Source organism: Camarhynchus parvulus, chromosome 4 (genome assembly GCF_901933205.1).
Source record: "Camarhynchus parvulus chromosome 4, STF_HiC, whole genome shotgun sequence".
NCBI classification, from domain to species: Eukaryota; Metazoa; Chordata; class Aves; order Passeriformes; family Thraupidae; genus Camarhynchus; species Camarhynchus parvulus.
In genome coordinates, this window is record NC_044574.1 from 38,442,127 (window position 1) to 38,462,426 (window position 20,300).

Sequence of the window (20,300 nt, forward strand, 5' to 3'; positions counted from 1 at the left end):
GAGGAGGATGAGAAAATAAACTGTGAAGACTAAGATGGGTTTTTTTTCTGTTTTCAACTGAGCCAGGCTGTTCTCCTTACTGATAGACAGGGATGGGATTTAGAGGTAAAGGACGTGTGACAACATGAAAGCCGTAATTAAGTGAAATAAAAACAATTTCTTGTGAAAGTAGACAAACAGTGGAATGGTTGCCCAGACCAGGAGTTGGAATCTCTGTTCCTAGAGATACTCCAAGTTTGACTGGGTATGACTGTGCAACCTTTTGTAATTGGACATTCTTTAAGCAGTGCTTAAGACTAGAGGACTTCCAGAGGTTGTTTACAACCTAGCTTTATTTTATGATTATATGGAAAATTAATATTAAAAAAGAGACTTTGCTATACTTAAGAAACACTAGGGAGTTTTTAAGACCTCATTCACTAAACAAGTTGTGATAGTATTTTGTGTAATTTGTGAATGCAAATTGCAAGCTTTAATTATTAGATCTGGTACTGTTCTCTTGAGGAACTTTACGAGATGTTCACTTCTTTCCTAAGTCAGAATGTGCAACTATCCATTATTTGCTAGCTTATTTAATCACCAGCATAGAGGAAATACTTGAGGGAGAATGATACAATAAATAAGTAATTTTCTTTTCAGATGTAACACAAATGATACATAATTACAGAAGTTAAATTGCAGAATACGTTTGAGACGAAGTATGTGTATTTATATGTACCTTACCACAAACACGTAGATCTGTGCACTGGTTTATAAATCTAGAAATTGTTGCTAAGTGCCACTATCAGACTAGGAAAATTGCGTTCTAGTGTGGTTAAAAAGAATATAGAATGGAGGAGACTACAAAGGTAGTCTCTTTTTCTGTTGTGGTTGTCTTACTGTCTCCCTTTATCTGTGTGCACAGTGGTTTTGATGTAGTAATTTCCCTATGTCATAGGAGTAAATAAATCTGTTACTGTGTTGATTGTAATAGCAAAGAGTTGATTAATTCTACCTCCTTTCTTTTATCAGTAGGATTTTGTTAGAATTACTCAGCAGGGCAGCTTAGAGACATATTTCTCCTCTGAGCCTTTTAAATGTTTTAGCACTGATGCTGCTGAGGCAACTCTATTTTTTAAATAATTTTAAATTTCACTTCATAGTGACAAGATGGGGTGCTGGAGGAAAACACAATCTCAGGCCAGTGAGGCTGGTGCAGTGCTATCCACTTTTGGATCTAGCAGCGTTGTTGGAGCATTTCTCCTAAAATCTGAGAGAGATGCTCTAGTAGAGGATTTAGGACAAAATGTAATTTGTTCAAAGGCACCATGGTTTTCCTATAGTATTTCAAGGTCCACGGAGAAAGCTGGACTCTGAATGCAAAGGCTTGGCACAAGGATTCAGATCCCAACTGGCCTCACAGTCCAAAGCAGACAGGTTCTCTCAAGTATTTAAGAGGGAAGATTGTTGTTTCAATGCAGTTGGTCATAGCTGTTGACCTGGAACACGTTTTGCTTCTATCACCAATGCAAACTACCCCTGATCCTGAAAAAACATGACTAGTTGAGGAGGAGAACTCAATCTATCTTTAAAGTATCACTGAGAAGAAATGAACTGAAATGTTAATGTACTCAAGTGCTCTTTCAGGCCATTGTTTTTCTTTTCAGCAGAAGGAAGGTGGCACATATAGACCATTAGAAATAAAGAAAAATAGTCTTCAGCTATTATTGCAGTTCATATATAAAGTCTGTTATTACTGAACATTTCCATTGACTGGAAAAGGGAGTTGGCATCTGGTCTTAAATGTTAGCTGTAGTTGTTTTCATTGTTGAATTCACTGCAAAGATTTGGTATGTTGCTTTATTTTTGTAACTAGCACATGACAGCCATGACATTCTGCTGCTCCTTGTTTGTCACTGTAATAACTAAGACAGCTCGACATTTGACTCAGCAGAGTTTGTAGGTAAACACAGAGTAAGGGCACTAAGGATTTGATCCCTGGTCTTGGTATGTAACTTCTTTATAGCAAAACATACACAACAGAGAAAGGCAATGATATGTGCAGTATTTTAGAGATTAGTTTTATGATAGATCAGGATTTTTTAAATTGTCATTAGCACTGTTACATTGAGCTGTCATTCTCTGTAAGTACAGCTGGTTTTACTACCAAAGTGCTTCTGGTTTGAGTTGCTGTACACTTGATAGCTGCAAAACCTGTGCTCTTTAGACAACAAATTTTAGTCAAATATTAGCATCAACACTTCAAGGAAGTGAAAGCCAAAGACTTTCTGTCATGCAGACAGAAAGTCTGATTGTCCTTCCATTGATATAGTGTACTTCTTTGAGAATCAACATGGAATTAAATTAACAGAATAGTTATCCATGATGTTTTCTTTGTAATCTTGTTTCCCTATTTGGAAATGGGAGGTCTCAGCTGTTTTTTCCAGATCAGTCTCCTCTGTGCCAAGCTTTACTTGGGCAGGAAATCTACTGGCAGACACGTATAGTGCCTTGCTGAATTTGACACGCCATATTTAATAAACTGTGTTTAGAAAATCATTTCTACAGCAATGTCACTGTAATGTGGAAAGAAGAGAATGTGTGTGATTAGTGATAGGAGTATTATTTATTGTTGGTCTTTTAATAAGGCAGGTTATGCTACTTGCTATTTCCACATGAAGTGAGCTCTGAATACAGATCCTCTGGGTTACACAAAAAGTAGTGGCAAGTAATTCCACCCTCTTCCAGCTACTAAAAGAACAGTAATTATTTTTAGTGTTTCAGTTTAGGATAGTATGAAAAATTCAACAACAGGTAGGCTGGATATGCTCAACAAATCATTGTAATTAGTTGTATGTCAAAGTCTCTTTTTTGTGTACTTTTAAGTGTGACTTTTTTTTTTTTCTTCTTCTTATAGTGATTAAAATAATGGTGAAGCCTGGCCCCAAGGTGAGAAAAATATTTAGAAAAGGCTTAATGGGCTTATGTGGATTTTGGGTCAAGTCTGTGGGGAAATGTTCCTGAAATTTAGGCTTAAAAACTTGATATAGTAAAATGGAAAATGAGGTGAGATGATTTTCACTGGATTTTTTTTTGATAGCATAAGACTATGGAGGTTCTTACAGGCATGTAGACTGGGGTTTAGAGCTACTATAAAAAGAACATTTAATTTGATCTATCATTTTAGCTCAGTTTAGGCTTTTAATAAAGATAAGTCTCATTAAAGTACTAAAAAAAATTTCTGAATAAAAAAGACAAGAGCTTTTTGTGAGAAGGAATAGAGAGTTGTGTGTTTTGTCATCCTTAGCATAGAGCCGTGCATCAGGGCTTAACTCAGAACCTAAGAGTGAAAGAAGAATTAGGAGGAGGCTGAAGTTCACAAATTGCCTTCTATTTGGAAGGATCCCAAAATAAATTGCACTGTATGTTGTACAAATGATTAACATTTGGCAACATTGAAATTAATCTCATTTTGGGGCAGGATACAGCAGCTTTTTAGTGCTCAGCAATAACATTCTATTTTAAGCCAAATTGAAGACTCTCACTGTTTTTGTAGCGCCGGGAAAACTCAAGAATGCAGAATGCAGTTTCCTAATTGGATACCAAAAGGGCTCATCTTCCTTTTCAGGGTGTGTGTGTGTGTGTGCAGAGTTGTGTCAGTTGTAATTGCAGCTGCTAAGAATTTAACCCAAGTAAAATAGTGAAGTCTTCGCTGTTAAGTCCCTCAGAAGTAAAAATGTTTCTGACAGCATAGTCCTTTCTAATACACTGCTCCTCTGTGAGTTCGGCGTGGACTTGGTGTGTCATGTACTGAAGCATCAGCAGGGTTTCTTGCAGCCAGTGGGATTACCCTTTGTCACTTATCCTGGCAAGGTCTGAATTTGCTGGGTTTGAGGTTAAAGTCCATAATAACCTGACATAAGACCTGGGGACTGAGATAACAGAATGTTCTTGTAGATGGGAAAGGTGGATGATGCTAGGGGTGCAGTAAGGTTGTGGAAGTAGCATGATGTAATTTCTTTGGGTGTTAAATAATAATTTATCTTGGTCATGGTGTTTTATTGTAATAGTTCACAGATATTTGGTATTGGCAGTTTTTTAGTTAAGATCCAAACATTGTGATAAACATAGCTTTCTAATTTTGATGTGTGTAAACTAATCCTTTAGTCAAATCAGTGAAAGCGAGTTAGCATTCATACATTTACCTTGTCTAAAAATATTTCTGCTGATGTCCTTGAGATCTGGAGAAGCCCTAAAGACTGAAATAAGCAAAATGTAACTTTTAAAGAAAAAACAGTGAAAAATTTTAAGAAAAAATTCAAATGATAGAGACTAAGAGTAAAGAGCAGGTGATTAGTTAATGAAATTTGGAGATGATGATAGAGTCCATTAGTGCACATTATAAGATGCTGCTGCAGCAGGGATACCAGCCAAGAGATTTTTTTCTTTCAAAAGTTTCTGGTCTTTAATTTAGGGTAATTTTTTTTTCATCAGTTCCCAACACAGGTAATGAGACTTTCCTTACTCATGTTTGGCCTTTGCTGACATCTCTTACCACAGAGCTTTGTCCTGTCGTGTTTCACCTTCAGGATGTCTGCTATCAGAGGATCTTACATTGATGCTCTGAAAATCATTTAGGAATGGGCTGCTTCTTGATCCTTGCTTTGCTCTTCAGTAAGGGATGCATTGCAGGGCATCTTACAGCGCCACATGCTGAGGTTGATTGGAGTTTTCATATAAAGCAGGAACTTCATAATATAGTGCATATGAAAACATATTTCAGAATAATGCATCACTAAGATCTACAAGAAATGGGTCAATTACTTTGAGATAAATTTAGATTGCATGTGAGAGTAATTCCTTCAAGGAATTCAGCATTTGGTGATATGCTTTTTTATTATCCTGTGTGAATTAATTAAAAGAGTAGTGCTGGTATTTCTAAACTTCCATTTGTGCTTAAAATCCTGTAGATTCCTCTACTGATCTTTTGAATGCTTTTATTTATTCTTTAGGCTTCATCAGTAAAAGTTACTGCTTTAGGGTCTGAGAAATAATATTGTCTTATGGAGCCCTGCATATTGAACTGTTGTTTTTCTGAATAGCTGCTGTTGTTCACGATGAGAATGAAGCCAGTCTTTGCTCTTAACAAAAATGAATAATGCTTTTATTTTCTTTAGAACCAATGGAAGATAACCATTCTGAAGGAGAATTGTTCTTCAGTGATTTCTCTGAGGAAGAATATTCTGATGTTGCAGATTTGACAGACAGCATTTAGTGATTAAAAACAGCCATAAAAAACACATGCTACCAAAGTTTGGGTTTGTACATATTGTCACCTCTGCTCAATAAAGACGTTAAGGATGATGGTAAGGGTACTATCTCTGTATATATTTAGGAGAAAGAGAAACCCTCATTTTCTTTTCCTGGCCTGCTGAGCTAAGATGTGTGTAAATAGGGAGATGATGCCTGGTACATTTACATGCCTAAGAGAAGGGCACTGTAGGAGCTGACTTAGAGAAACTTCTTCAGAACTATTGCCAAACATTTGGACTAAAACTAGGGCTAGATCAGCTTCTCTGAAAAACAAGGGATCAGGAGGGCAAAGCAAATGTGTCATATACACAGATTTCATGCTGTATCTGGCAAGATGTAGAAATATGTCACATACACAGATTTTGTGCTATATCTGGCAGTATTATTAGGGGAGGCTGAACCAGTCTGAACCCCTTTTGCTGCTGTTGCCCTGCAGTTAAGAAGCCTACAGCTGCAGTTTGAAAGACAGAGGAATGCCACTGTTTCTCAGCTATTTTATGGGTTCTGTAGATGCACAGTAAGTAGGGTGTTTTGACTCATGTTTCTCTGTAACCACATCCTGACTTTCTTGCTACTTTTAATACATGCTTATGAATTAAGATACAGAGTATCCTAGGGAGTATTTACTTAATGTGTGAGTTTCTTACTTGTTTTTCACCACACATGGTTTAGATATCAGAAGAACTTTAACTCTCCATAACACAGGCATAGTGGGTGGAGTTAGGAAACAAAACATCCATGATTTATTTAAAATTAATTTACTTTTATTTGGGATTCTTAAACTTCGCTGTCAGAAGGATTCAGCCTAAGCTTCTTGTCTTGTTTATCCACCTGGTATCACCATCATGCATTTTACTTAAAACTGTTGCAACTCTCTTGCCTTAACTTAGCATAGCTTTTTGTCATGGGAGGAAATAATTGGAATGTGCAGTGTTGTCAACATTTTTGCTACTTAGTATTTGCAGATACAATAATAAAAATGTCACAAGGCAGGTATTTCTTAAGGGATGAGGAAAAAACACTTAATCATGACCATGCTAGAACTGGTGTTTGAAAAATTGGAACATTAGAAAGCTTCTTGGGACAGCAGCCTCCTTTTTTGTCTGAGAAGTATTGTAGTGTTATATTAATCTCCACTAATATAAACAGAGCTTTTCTTGGAAAGGAAGTATCTGATTAGGGGAAGTTCAGAATAGGTAAGTAATATAGCAACATTGTAAATTTTAGACTTAAGTTATATAGGTTGAATGAGCACAAATCTTATAATTTTTTCCTACAAAGACTGGCATGTCTTTGCAAATAAGTTGTAGTTGCGAAGCACATTCTTAAGGAGATACAGGAATTTGGGCTACTAAATCCTAAATTTCTTCTTAAGCACATGGGACATTTGGCTTGCAAATATTTTTCTAAGAAATGAACCCTGACTTGGTTCTGTTTAAACAAACAGACTAAGATATGTCAGTGAAATCCCTTTAATCTGCAGAGTAACCATTTCTTTTTGGTAAAAGAGCTGACCTTTTCCAAATGTACCTAATTATTAAGCCCAATTAAAAAATATATTGCTTGCTGAAATATGTATTTTCGCAAACCACTATAAAATACCATTACTGTACTAAATCACCTATCACCCTGAAATCTGTATATACTTCTTCTGTCTTGTTCTTCAGTTTGCTAAATTTGTGATTTTCTAACGTTGGCAAAAAGTGTGGGAATTTCTTTGTATCCTACCAATCAAAGGGGATGACTGAGTTACTTAGAATATAGTTCTCTTTTTCTTACCATCCTTATTTTTTCTTTTCTTTATACTTCTTCTCTTATTGATGATAAACTGCATGACATCTTACTTAAATTCTTTAATTGTAGATAGGAATAATTTTCTTAATATTTGTGTAGCACTCTTGACCTGAGACCAGCAATTTTAACTACTCCCCGCTGTTAAGTTGCATTCATGTTGTATACGCGTGGTTTTCCCTCCATCCCATTTTCTGTTGACACATCTGTTCTTTTTGCTTTGTAATGACAATAGCACTGCAATTCCTCTCTCATAACATTTTGAATTCCTTAATTTCTTCAATTTTGGGCTGTTTTCACACTAGGGTGTTCTTTGTCCCCAGTGGTGGTGAGGGGTAGGCTAGAACATTGTCCTGAGCCTTAGCATGAGAGACTTATTTTCTCCTCTGCTGGGAGAAACGTACCAAAATTCTGTCCATGCTGCTGGCATGATATAGTCGATCTCATGACTGTCTTTGTAATTAATTTTCTCCAGGTTGGAAAACAAGCAAACAAAAGCAATGTCATCAAAAATATAGTATCAGTATTTGTAAGTGATTCCAGGACATGTTAAAAAGACAAAAATTTTTACCTTCCTGAATAGAAATTAGGAAATAGAAATATCCTGAATAGATAACTAGCTCTTTTTTTCCCCTCTTGCTGTGGTCAGATACAGTTGAAAAAATGTTTTCCAAAAACGGTGTAAGAGCCGAGACCTTTTCAAATCCTTTTAGACATTTAACAGACCTTTAAAACCTAGACTGCTCCTGTCCTTGTGCCCTCCCTGTGTCCTTCACATCTTACAGGGCTTCTATCGTGAATATGACAAGTTTTCATTGCTGCATGATAAAAAAAAAAAAAAGGCTGGTGGAGGGCGAGAGAGGAGTTTGAAAAGAAAAATTACATGAGCTCCTGTCATTTGTGGAGAAGTGCAGCATTTGATACAGAAGGTGCACACACCCCCCATTGTCTCCTTGTGCACAAAACTCTTACTTCATTGTACAAGCCTCTCTGCTGGTCATTGATGGGTCTCTGCACTGAGTATTTCTTTCTTAGCTTTTATCTTTTAAGATGTTAGCTTTTTTTTCCAGTTTCCAGAGATCTCCTTTATACAGTTCACCTTTTTTTATATAGACACAGACCATAGCCTCACAATCATATTGCCATTCTCTTTCAACATGCCAAGATAGATTCCCTCCAGCCCCACATATGTGATCTGAGCTCCCTGTATAGTCTGTTTCTGTTTTCTGGTTTGCTCTTGGCTGTCTGTGGAACTGTATGCAGAGGATCAGGGAGTAATTTTTGCCCTTGTTGCCTTGGGCTGGTGCATTAGTGAAATGGCATCTGAGGAAATGGGACAGCAGCAGGTGTATGAAATGCCTGAGCAGGCATATGAAAGTCCCACAGACAGTCTTTTACCTCACATATGTAATCTATTTTCATTTTTTTTCTCCTATTGTCTAGCAAATATATTTTAAGGCCTTCTATACAAGTTGAATTTTGAAAGCATAATAGGAGAATGATCAGAACTTTTTGTATTTGTAGGGAAAAGATGGTCCATTATTTCTTTTATCCGTGGTGAGAAATATGAGATGCACTTTTAAAGAAACAATGTTTTAAATTTTAGTGGGAATTAGAAGCTTATAGTGTTTGTGCTTTGATATTAATTCCTTCCTTTTCAAAATGTTTTTCAGTATTTTCTCTGTATTTCTGAATATATGCTTTAGTGAGCATGTGGTATTTCTTGACAAGTGATTTCAAATACTGTGCTATTCAGACTTGCTGTTAGTAATGCTGCTAAGTACCAAAAAGACAGCATCCACAGAAATCTTACTGAATGGGAGCTGTGCAACAGAGAGGGCTGAAAAGCGGTGGCTCCCAGCCCAGCTTCATCAATGGCACTAGAAACATGAGGCAAAGGAAGGGAGCGGGATGAACATTGGATGTGGGGAGCTGAGTGCCAGAGTCGCTGGAAGCGACTATTGATTCTAGTTGTGCTTTGCCAGCCCCATGAATACTGGCCTCGGGGTGGCAGGGCCCAGGAGCTGGAGCTGGGAGGAAGCTGCCATCAGGCTCCCTGCAGGCTGGCAGGGAACAGCAAGGCAGTGTCCTTTCACCTGCTAGTGCTGTGCCCCGCTCCTGGGGGCTGCCTGCCAGGCAGGCAGGAAAGGGGCTTTGCAGCAAGGCTCTGTCTTGCCGGCAGGTGATTACGTCTTTCTTTGCCAGAGGAACGGTGCTTATATTACCTCTGCGGTGGTTCATTATTTTGGAGTTTTTCTGGTGTTGGTTCTTTGAGTTATTAACTGATAGTTATCTTGGCTCCTTGATTCTCAGAAGTATTGATGTGAAGGGCCACTGCCTTTGTCTGTATCTGAGTACTTTGAGCCCTGAACTCCCGGTGGTTTTGGCTAAACTAATTATGTTTCTAATGGGAGACTTCATTTGCAGTCAAAGCTGGCGGAAGTCTCCATTTTGCTAGTCTGTAAATATCTTCCTGGCTTGTTTTCTTTAATTTCTTAAGTGTAATAAATGTGATTTTTAATTATTTTTTTTTTTGAAACTGATTCACTCAAGAATGCTTCCTGCTCTGCACAGTTCTTAAATTTGGCTTTATGGGAAGCAAAACGGGTATTTCAGCTGGTGGGAAATGGGAGATCCTGTTGAGAAGAAAGTATGCAGCAGTCCCTGCTCTCCTGGAACTAGTTTTATTCCTAGTTCTACTGCAGACCTGTAGCTATGTGACATCACATAAGGTCTGACAGATCAAGAAACTTATTACATGCATCTGGGACAATTAGTAAAAAATGTGCTATGGAGCACAAGGTCCATGCTGGCTTCTTGCCTTCACAGGTATTCTGAGGTATGCGAGATGCTGTGATAGTAAATAGGGCTCTGGGGAGTGTAGTATCTGCCTTTTTCTCATGTGTGCACTATCCTGCGTTTAATGGGCTAAACTGACCCTCCACATTTGTGCAGCAGAGTGCTTACACGGCTCGTGATAGATCAGATGTCTGCACTTCAGCGGAGATGGAAACCAGCATCTCATAGGCAAGTGAGTATCCACATGCTGCTGAACAGCCTGTCTACATCCTGGATGAGAATTCCAGACTGGCTCAGGTTTCAGGTTGAGGAATTTTCTAATACATAAGCATAATGTATTTTCCTGGTGCAATTTGTAGTTCCTCAGTTATGGTTTATGTTTTGGGGTAGTACTCTGATTAGATGTGTATGTCTTAGTTACTCTGAGTTTGCTGTCTGTGACCCTCATTTCTTTAAGGAAGCTACAGTATTTAGGACTGGTGGATTTCCCATATGATGGCAGCTTAGTTGTTGTCTCATCCTTTTATTAGTGTAACAGTTCTTCATGTGACCAGCAATTTAAGGTTTTGTAGGATAATGACAATCTCACTGTCATTAGACTGAAGGTCCTGTAGCAAAATACAAGCGGAAAAAAATTTCTGCACACGTTTCGTGCTTTCTTTTTCTGGCACTGGAAAGAGGTTGGTGCAGTGGTATCAGATGACAGCTCTACCCCAGCTCTTTCAGTGAGACTTAGGATACAAATATCTGTTACAGTCACTGGGGAGGTTTGGGGCAGATGAGTCAAATTCCTCTGCTATTGGAGTGGTGCAAAGATGTGAGGGGGAGATACTTGGGGAGCTCAAATTTGCTGCGGAAGCGAACTTGAGGCAAGGGGAGAGCTGTGATGTGGGATAGTTGGCTGAACTGAGTTGGCTTGTTGGAGTGCAGTCTGAAAATAGCACAGCTACCAAATAGCAAAGACCTAGCCTGAAAGAGGTAAAGAGCTTTCGTGTTGGATGAGAAGCAGATGTGTGTACTTGAGATGCAGATAGAAGAATTGGAATGGAAAGCCCATTAAGAACTCCTTGAAATTAAAAAGAGTGAAATACTCAATAGGAAAACAGCTAACAGCAGTGAGGCAAAATAATCTGAATCTAGTACTGTAGATTTTAAATTTTTAGGCAGCATGTGCAGCCAGAAAAACTTTTGCTTCTAAAATTGTCAAATGCAATTCCATATCCCTCTATATGTTGAAGTATGAAAGTCTTCTTTGTTAAAAACAAACCAACCCCTCTGTAGGAATAGGGAGGCCAGCAGTAAAATGTACTTTTTGCATTATGGTAAGTCATATAAATCTGAGTGGAATTTTGTGTGGAATTAAGTTTGCTGTTGAACAGTGTTCAGGAAATCATGTCTTTCCTGCTTTGGCAAATGTTAGAAGTATTGTTTCTTGAAAAGTTATTATAAATGAAGCCTGACATCGCGCCGACTTCTAAAATAGGTGGTTTGTAAGTCACATAAATAACAATACCCCTGTGCTGCAGCAGTGAAATTGTATTTTAATAAAATATAAAGATAATTATAAGTTCAGAAAACTGCTTCAATTTTAGTGGATTCTCTGTTACAAATCAGCTTTTATTTTAATATATTAGCTTTTACTGTGTAGGCCATACTAGAGCTGAAACGTTGAATACAAAACAAAGGCTGAGTTTTCTTTATCCAATTTTTCAGGTCAACCTTGGTCTGAAAATATTTTGTGAGGAAACTTCCTTCCTCACCTATGGACACCTGCTGTTCTCTGAGTCACTCATCAACCATGTATAACTATGTTCTTTAGAATATAGATTTCTGTTCAAGTGGTGGCAGCATCTACAGAAAATGTTGCAGAGGAGAGATTGGTTAAATAATGTAACAAATGTGCTACAGAGGAAGATAAGCAATAGGCTCCTAGGTTCTGTGTCTATTGAAAGATGAAAACTTCTGCTGCATAACTACATTGCCATGTACGGACTAGGTTTTTTGTTGTTTGATTTTTTTTCCATTGAGCTTTTTTCTCTCTTACCATAATGTGTATTTTTTTAAAACTTACACAATAACTCATTTTAACAATAAGAGAATACATATAGAAGAGTATTGAAGCCCCAAAAGAAGCAATAAAAATGTTCAAGGCAGAATATATATTTTCCTATTTTTTAATATCTTTTCTCATTAAGCTGCTCTTTTGGTTCTTTTTATAGGGTTGTCAGACTTTCAGACGACTTTCTTTTTTTAATAGTAAGAGCTTTTCAGGAAAAAAGAAGTTATTAGTCTCAAATTGCACGTATAACTGTAGCATGAGCTTAAGTTCTTAGAAACACTTCATCAGTATGACCCTGAATGAGTGTAATGCTTAAATATGCATAATTTTAAGGCATGGATATTAAACTCACGTAAATCCATCATCCATGGCTATTAGAAGTGCTTTGTGTCTTTCAAAGAGACACTTGAAAGAAATCCTGACATTTCACATAGTTTGAAGTAGAGCAGTAAGGATGAATTTTCTGTTTAAAATGCATGAATTGTTAGCTGGAAGATGTTGAAAAAGTGGTATGGTTACTGTTACAAATCTGTGACTTTATTCTGCTTACTTTTACAACTTGCCCTTTAACATGCTCAGGACAATGGCAAGCAAACCAACCCCTGAAGAAATTCAGAAGACTTAGGATCTGTCCTGAGATCCTGAGACACTGACTTTTGCATTTATAGATTGCTACTTTACCTAGAGATGCTGTGATGCTACCCAGACTTCACTGTAAACTGTGTATTCCTTCATTATGTTTTTATATTGAAATTGTGAAAATGAGGCTTTGTACAGTATATAATGATCTTGATTACATTCTGCAGAGGATATTGAACTATATTATAATCAAGCTTACTGACTGAAGATCAGAAAAGGTCTGAATGTAAGAGGAAGCCAGGCTCTTATGCAGAAGGTTCAACTGCTTCAGGAATATTTGTAAAATTGTGAAACTATAGTTTATTGAAGCATTTTCTTTACTTAATCTGACAATTGATTATCAATTTTAATTGTTTGTAGAGGCTCATAGGGGTTTTGTTTAACATATCCAATAGTGGATTTTATTTAAGTAGCACCTGATTGGAAAAATTAATTCTGTAGGAAAATCAATATAGGTACATATGGTTTATGGGTATTTATATTTTGGATTTATAGTAGAAAATTCCATGCAAACCATTCAAATCATATTAAAAAGAACAAAAACATAGACACAACCTACAAAGACAACAGAGGGGTAGGCATACTGGGGAGAAGAATACAGAACAAAATACTGTTGTTTTGTGTATAGATCCATAATGCTGCTTCGTCTTGAATGCTCTGCACAATTCCAGTTGCCAAGAGAGCAGACTTGGAAAAGATTCACAGAAAGGTAACAAGAAAGGTAGGGATCTGCTTTGTAGACAGAAGTCAGCAAGACTTTTGGCAATGCCTGAGGGATATTATCTTTGGTGTCTGTGAAGTTGTCTGCAGTAGAGATGAACAAGAATTGATTTATCTTCTGGATGGTTTCAGGCCAACTTGAGAACATATAATTTATACAAGCCCCACTTGTACATTCTTCCTAAAGCAAAATGCAGGATGCTTTGCCTTAGAGGGGATATTTGTCACACTCAGGATGACTTCTCTTTTGTTCTAATACCTGAATGTACTAGATACTCTAATTCTTCACTATTTTAATAATAATACTCGATTTTCTGCATGGGCTCATTGTGAATGAGCATTGTTGATTTAGTAGACATAGAAAGAGAATCTACCACTTTGATGTTTTTTTCAAGAATCTTACGTTTTGCCACTGTGGTGTGACTCCTGCAACAGAATTGCCTCGCAGCTGGTTCAGACCTGTTCAGAACACCACTGTAGGAATAACATCATGGTGAACATTAGGAGGAATATTTCAAAAATACTATCACAATTGTAATTTCTGCTTACTTCTTGTGTGTTGAAAAATAATGATATGCCTGTGTGTATTTTATTACTTCAAAAATATAGTAATTAAAAAGGCAAATCACATATACTGATTTGTGGATTTTTAATCTGTGCAGCACCAGAGTAAAGGAATGGTTAAGTATTGGTACAGAAATATAGTTCTATTTTGCACTTCCAGATTCTGCTCAGTAGTTCTGTCTTTGTCTTTCAAAGCACAAATTTTCATAACAACATTTTTACTAATAAAACATAATCAGTCAAATACAGTTTAGGCTGTAACCACTTTTTTTTTTCTTTTCTTTTGGGGTCAAAACCCAATGAGTGTTGTGTACTTGCAAAGACATATTTGATGTTTGATAATTTCTAAATTTTGACTGCGTGGCTTTGACAACTGCGTGAGATTTACATTTTCTCAGTATTTAAAATTTGTATAAATTGATGGTTTTTTACAGTGATCTTTTAATAAGCGGGATGGAACTGCTGGATTTGACAGTACACCCACTGCGTTTTGTTAAGTTTAATATATGCAGACTTTAAAATGTTTAGTACAGTCTTTTAAATATTTTGTTCTAGAGAATAGTTAGTTGGATTAAGACATAATAATAAACAATTCCAACCATTTTTCTGTGACATCTGTTATCTGAGATGTGCAGATAAATCTATTGTCTTGGCTGTGAATTTGTAATTTATTATCAAATTTCTCATAATCTTGAAAGCAATTAGTTTAATTAAGTTTTTCCTTCTTGGAATTGAAGCCTAATACAGTTGATGACATAAAGAGGAAGATATTTTATGTTTATAAAGATGATTTGTAGAAAATAGAGCTAATTAGACTGACTAAATGAAAGATCTTACTGATGCAGTTAGAACTACATAGAACGTTATTTTTCCGAAATTCACATATTGTTTAAAATAGCCGTATTTTATTGATGATGATTTTGAAGCTTTACTTTTGAAAAAACATGCATTGAAAATGTAGTTAAATTTTTCAATACTATTGAAGTTAAAGTACAGGAAAACTACTGTAACATTTTAAAAACAGTGCTAGAAACATTACCTGTGTGAGTACTGTGAGTAAGACATTTTCTATTTTAAAGGCTATTAAGTAATATTTTTGAATAGCATTTTTACTATGAGTGATGCAAATGGCCTCTGAATTATACTGTTTTATTCTGTATAAGTAATTTTTTCCCATTATGATAACTGTAATCTTTTTCTCTCCTTTTTTATTTTATTTTGCTGCTTGCCTTTTCTAGGAAGTAGAGGTTGGTATGCTTCTTCTGTCTTTTATGATACTGTGAGCTTTTAATGGATTCCTTATATTTTACTAAATTTAGGTTGTTTCTCCCCCTCCAGGATGATTATTTTCGTACATGGAGTCCGGGTAAACCATTTGATCAAGGTAAGATTCTGCTCCTAGGTACTTGTGTGGGATAATATTTAAGTAATTATATTTGTGCTCCTGTTCTAGAATACTAACAGAATTCTGTTAATTTGTGTCATTTTCTCTGTCTTCAAATAATTGATTTAAGGAGGACCAGAAATTCAGCCTAATCATCATTTTATGTCTGGGATTTTTTCAAAGATTTTTTGATTAGAAAGAGATGGGAGCATTAGAAACCTGCAAAGTGGCTTAAAGTTTCCCTTGGAAAAACATGAGTTTTGGATGATTTTGTTTTATTTGTATATTTATGTTAAGAACCCAGGTGTTTTCAGTAGGACATCTGATGAAAAACAGTCATGCAGTCTAATACTTGTCTTTTGCAGTCAAGAAAAAAATTATTAGGATTTTGAATGTCTCTTTATATCCAAAGGATAAAAGATGATCTAGAAAAACAATTTTGGGAGTCTGTCATGTTCAAGTGATCTATCTTGAGGCAAAATGCAGCTGGAGCATTGGGAATGCTGTAATACAGCAGTTTTAGGCAGAGAATACTATGAGCAAATGCAGCAAACATTCCCATTACACATTCCCTCCCCAGACATTGGAACTTAATATTTACTGTCAACATAATCCCCCTCATGTATGCTGTTTCAAAGTGTATTGCTGCCATTTAAGAACTGCTGAGGATATTGGTACTTTTTTAAATTGCTCTGAGAAATGCTTCAGGGGCTTTGTCTTGTCTGGTAGTACCAGTGGCATAATTGCTATGAAGAAACGGTGCAGGGGCTTGTAGACAAGAGACCAAGATAAAAATATGTTGTGAAGATAGTGTTTATTCAGTTTCAAAAACTTCCTCCACAATGGATACTGACTTGTGAGGGATATTACTTTGTTGTAATATTAGAAAAATCTGTGGTTATAGGAACTGGGAGTTGTGCATATTACAAAAACAATGAATGTCTTGCATATAAACCTTCCAGTCCCTAAAGGGCTCTGTGTGAAAGCTGGTGAGAAGGGACATTTTACCAGCACGTGTGATAGGAAAAGAGGTAATAGCCTTAAGCAAGAGAAAGCTAGGTTTAAAATAGATATTAGGAAGAAATTCCTTACCATAAGATGGGATGAGGCACTGGAAGAAGTTGGTCAGAGAGACTGTGAACTTCCCATCCATGGAGGTGTTCAAGTCTAGGCTGGATGGGGCTCTGAGTAACATGATCTAGTGGAAGGTTCACTGCCAGCAGTGAACAGAGGCACTGGAATTAGATGATACTTAAGATCCCTTCCAACCTTAACTATTTCATGAGTTTGTGAATAGTGTTTTAATTCATTCTTCCTTATCTCAGCACCTTTTGGAAGGCCTTCTTAGGTTAGCGTGTTAAAGTATGTCAAAATTGCTCATGTAGACAGATCTGTGTAATTCTGTTTGTATTAATAGGTGCTTCTATATGGAAATATGTGTCCAAGCATAACAGGAGGGTAGCCCTTTCTATGAAAATGTATAATGGTATTTATTCCTGGGCCAAAAATCTATTTTTAAAGATAGAAAAATACTGTGATTTGCCTTGCAATCCACCAACACAATTTCTTAAAGCAACATCTGGCATTTGTTTGAGGAAGAGGACTTGCTCCCATTGATCTATTGTTTGCTTCTATCTTGATAAGATAGAAAAAACATATTTAAATGTTTCGACTGTATCTTTTATATGTGTGCATATGTGTATACACCTCTAAATGTTTTTGTATTTCTATAAATACCACAATGTAACTTGTTCATAAACAACTATGTGGGGCACGTATTACTGTTGGAATAAATCTGAGTGCTCTTAGTTACTGCTAAAAGGCAGGTTTTGCTCTTTCAGTGGTTTTAGAAAGCAAGTAGAATGTTTTGTGTTTAGGACTAAAGGTGACTACTTTAGTACTACTACTACTAGTACTAAAGTAGACCACTTTAGCTACTACTAGTAGCTTTATCAACGTTTTATATACATACGATATTTTCTGACATTTTCTTCATGCACCACTTTTACATCTGATGAAAACATGCAGAATACTTTTGGTACATTTTATTTTTAGACTACAGATGTTAGCAGAGCTTAGAGGGTGTAACTATTGAATGAAATTGCATACACAAAGACACTGGTGTAATTTGGTGAAGTGGAAAGGATGTTTTCCTTTGCTCAATAGAAATACCTTGGAGGAAAAGTGGAGTATATTAATGCAATTGAAAAAATGCAGCATGACATTTTCTGTGGAGGTTGAACACCCTGAAGGTATGGTTGGCTCATAGATGTATTTATGAAATTTCTTGTAGACCATTCCATTGAATTATTTTTGGCTTTTGTAGTATCAGGTTGTATTAGATGTCTATTTACAGCAGGAATTTTGTAGATACTGTTGTACAACAAAACCAGATTTTGAAACTATTTTACTTATATTAGTTTAATGTTTGCCTTTTAGCTCTGTGTATGTCATCTACCTAGTTCTGTAATAATTTGGGTAACTAAGGATATCCAAATACATGCAAACACTATAATTTGCAAATACATTTCTGTACTGTGAACTGAAATAATTTAGAGTCATATTCAATAAAATAATTCAGTCATTTGCAAGCCCTGGGAAGTCATAAGGGAGTTTAATGAAGACCCATTAGTTGAAGGCTGAAAACAGTCGTGTAGAATTAGCTTTGCTGCATTTGATATGTGCTCTCATGGTCTAGTTTTTGTAGAAGAACTATTGATGTTTTTAAACTAGAAATATATATCCATCACTTTCAAGATAAGTTGCAGCGCTTTGCAATTAAAATGTATCACATAGTATTTTAAAATGTTGTCTCAGATAAAGAAATAATGGTGTCTTTGTGGGAGGACACTATGAATTTCAAAAAGGGCAGAACTGAAAAGCTTTTTAAAATATTTAATGCTTATTTACTAGTAAGACTAAGCTCTATTTAATCTGGTGAACACTTCTCTGTTTCAGGTGTTTAGGTATGTTTGGGAATTCTGCTCACTAATGAAGTACACTAAATCCTATGTTAAACAGATTCCCACTGCTTTATGATGCTAGCCCTTGCCTGGAACAATCTCTTGTAGATGTCTGAGGAACACTTCATGGTGCTTTTTCTTAATTAACTGATGCTGTGTTTAGATGATTCTTTTATCATTTCTCTTTTATCAATTTACCTATTGTGGTAACATCACAAAAGTGCCTTGTCCTGTACAATTCACAAACTTGGCTCCTTGCTCAGGTTCACTGGATAATACACATCTGCTTCTCTGGTTACAGCTTGCAAATTGTTTCAGTGTTTATTTCTGTGGGGTCATCAAATGGATTCTATATTTTTTAGCTATTTTTAAAAGATTCTCTAGAAAGGATTTTTATTGAGGCTATACTGAGCCCATAATAAGAAATTTTGGTTGCCTTCAGTAGTGCTCTAAGCCCTTATTTCCTGCTGTCCTGACATCTTTGCTTTATGCCCTGATGTTAAGTCCAGAGTCACCATATCGAGGATTATTATTAGGTAAAGTAAGAAGTTTTTCTGTTTGTTTGTTTTTAACATGGCCAAATCCTGGATGCAGGTGTCTGTTCAGACCCACAGATAGTTATGTCAGAAAAGTGGAAATGTGTTTGCAGGGTGACAGTGACTGTCCAGAGCTACAGCACCAGAGCTTCTTGAGCTGGCAGCGTGCTGAGAAAAGGGTGTGTGGGACTATTTCTTTGGACTTGCAGACCTGCTAAAATTTAGTCCTGCAAATCTCTCACTTCAGAAATCCAGCTTCTCTCTACTCTGCTGGCATGTCCCTGATAATGGTCAAGTCCATGAGCACTGCATACCTGAAAATATTTTGGTGTGTACTGGGCTGCTTCTTTACAGGCTCACTTAAAGGCCTAATTTGCTCATGTTTGCCACAGAACTTCAATATGAAGGCATGTAAAGCAGCTGACAGAGGTAGGTATTAAGAACATGAAATTGGAAATAACATTACAATTTAATGGTGAGGGAAAAAGAAATAATTTAACAAATCTCTTTAAAAGAATCAAACAGTAAACAAAGACTATAAAGAAGAAAAATGAGGTATACATAGTTTTACTTGAATAGAAGAATGAAATATTAGAAGTTGCCTTTTTGACCTATTTAACTTCTTGTATTTAAAAACCTGTTAATCTTTAATATTACAAATATAAAGAATGTTAAGATGTACTCTTTACAGAATTTATTTTATGTGGAGGCTATAATTCAATTTTGCCACAATTTTACCATTTCCTGGTAATTTTTGTTATTCCAGGCTTCTTCAAAATGCAGATGTATTTATATTTCTGGTGTATTAGATACTTCATATGAAAAGTCTACTGGATTCTGGTTTAGTTGGTTTAAAAAATTTCAAAGCTGAAGTTTATTACAGTAAAATGAAATTGATTAAAATTCCCTATCTAACTTAAGAATACATAATGAAATACAAGAAAGTAGAGTTCTCCAAGAGCCAAAAATAGAATCATTAAGGTTGGAAAAGACCTCTGAGATCATCGAGTCCAACCTGTAACCCAGCCCTTCCAAGCCCATCACTAAACCTTGTCGCTGAGTGCCACATCTTTTAACTACCCCTAGGGACAGTGACTCAACTGCTTCCCTGGGCAGCCTTTTCCAGTGCTTGGCAACCTTTTCAGGGAAAAAACTTTTTCCTACTATCTGATCTAAAACTTCCCTGGTGCAACTTGAGGCCTTTTCTTCTTTGTCCTATCACTCGTTAGCTGTGAGAAAAGACCAAGTCCCACCTCAACAGAGTCTCCTTTCAGGGAGTTACAAAGGGTGATAGGGTCTCCCCTGAGCTTCCTTTTCTCCTGGCTAAACAACCCAGCTCCTTCAGATGTTCCACATCAGATCTGTGATCCAGACCCTTCCCCAGCTCTGTTGCCCTTCTCTGGACGTGCTCCAGCACCTCAATGTAGAGAGGACCCCAAAACTAAACACAGGATTCGAGGTATGGCTTCACCAGGGCTGTGTTTTATAGCATCTTGTTTTGCAAGAATAATCATCTCGGCAAGGTGAGACAGTAGGTGGGGGAATTTTCAGGA

General features: G+C 36.5%; 1 protein-coding gene across 2 annotated transcripts in view; it reads left to right on the forward strand.

Annotated features, from left to right (window-relative positions):
- Positions 1 to 20,300, forward strand: part of SPOCK3 (SPARC (osteonectin), cwcv and kazal like domains proteoglycan 3) — a 158,531-nt gene that overhangs the window by 43,207 nt on the left and 95,024 nt on the right. For both annotated transcript variants that reach the window (XM_030947317.1, XM_030947319.1), the window contains exon 3: positions 15,203 to 15,248. In XM_030947317.1, coding sequence (XP_030803177.1) covers positions 15,203 to 15,248 — 46 coding nt within the window. The remainder of the gene's footprint in view (positions 1 to 15,202; positions 15,249 to 20,300) is intronic.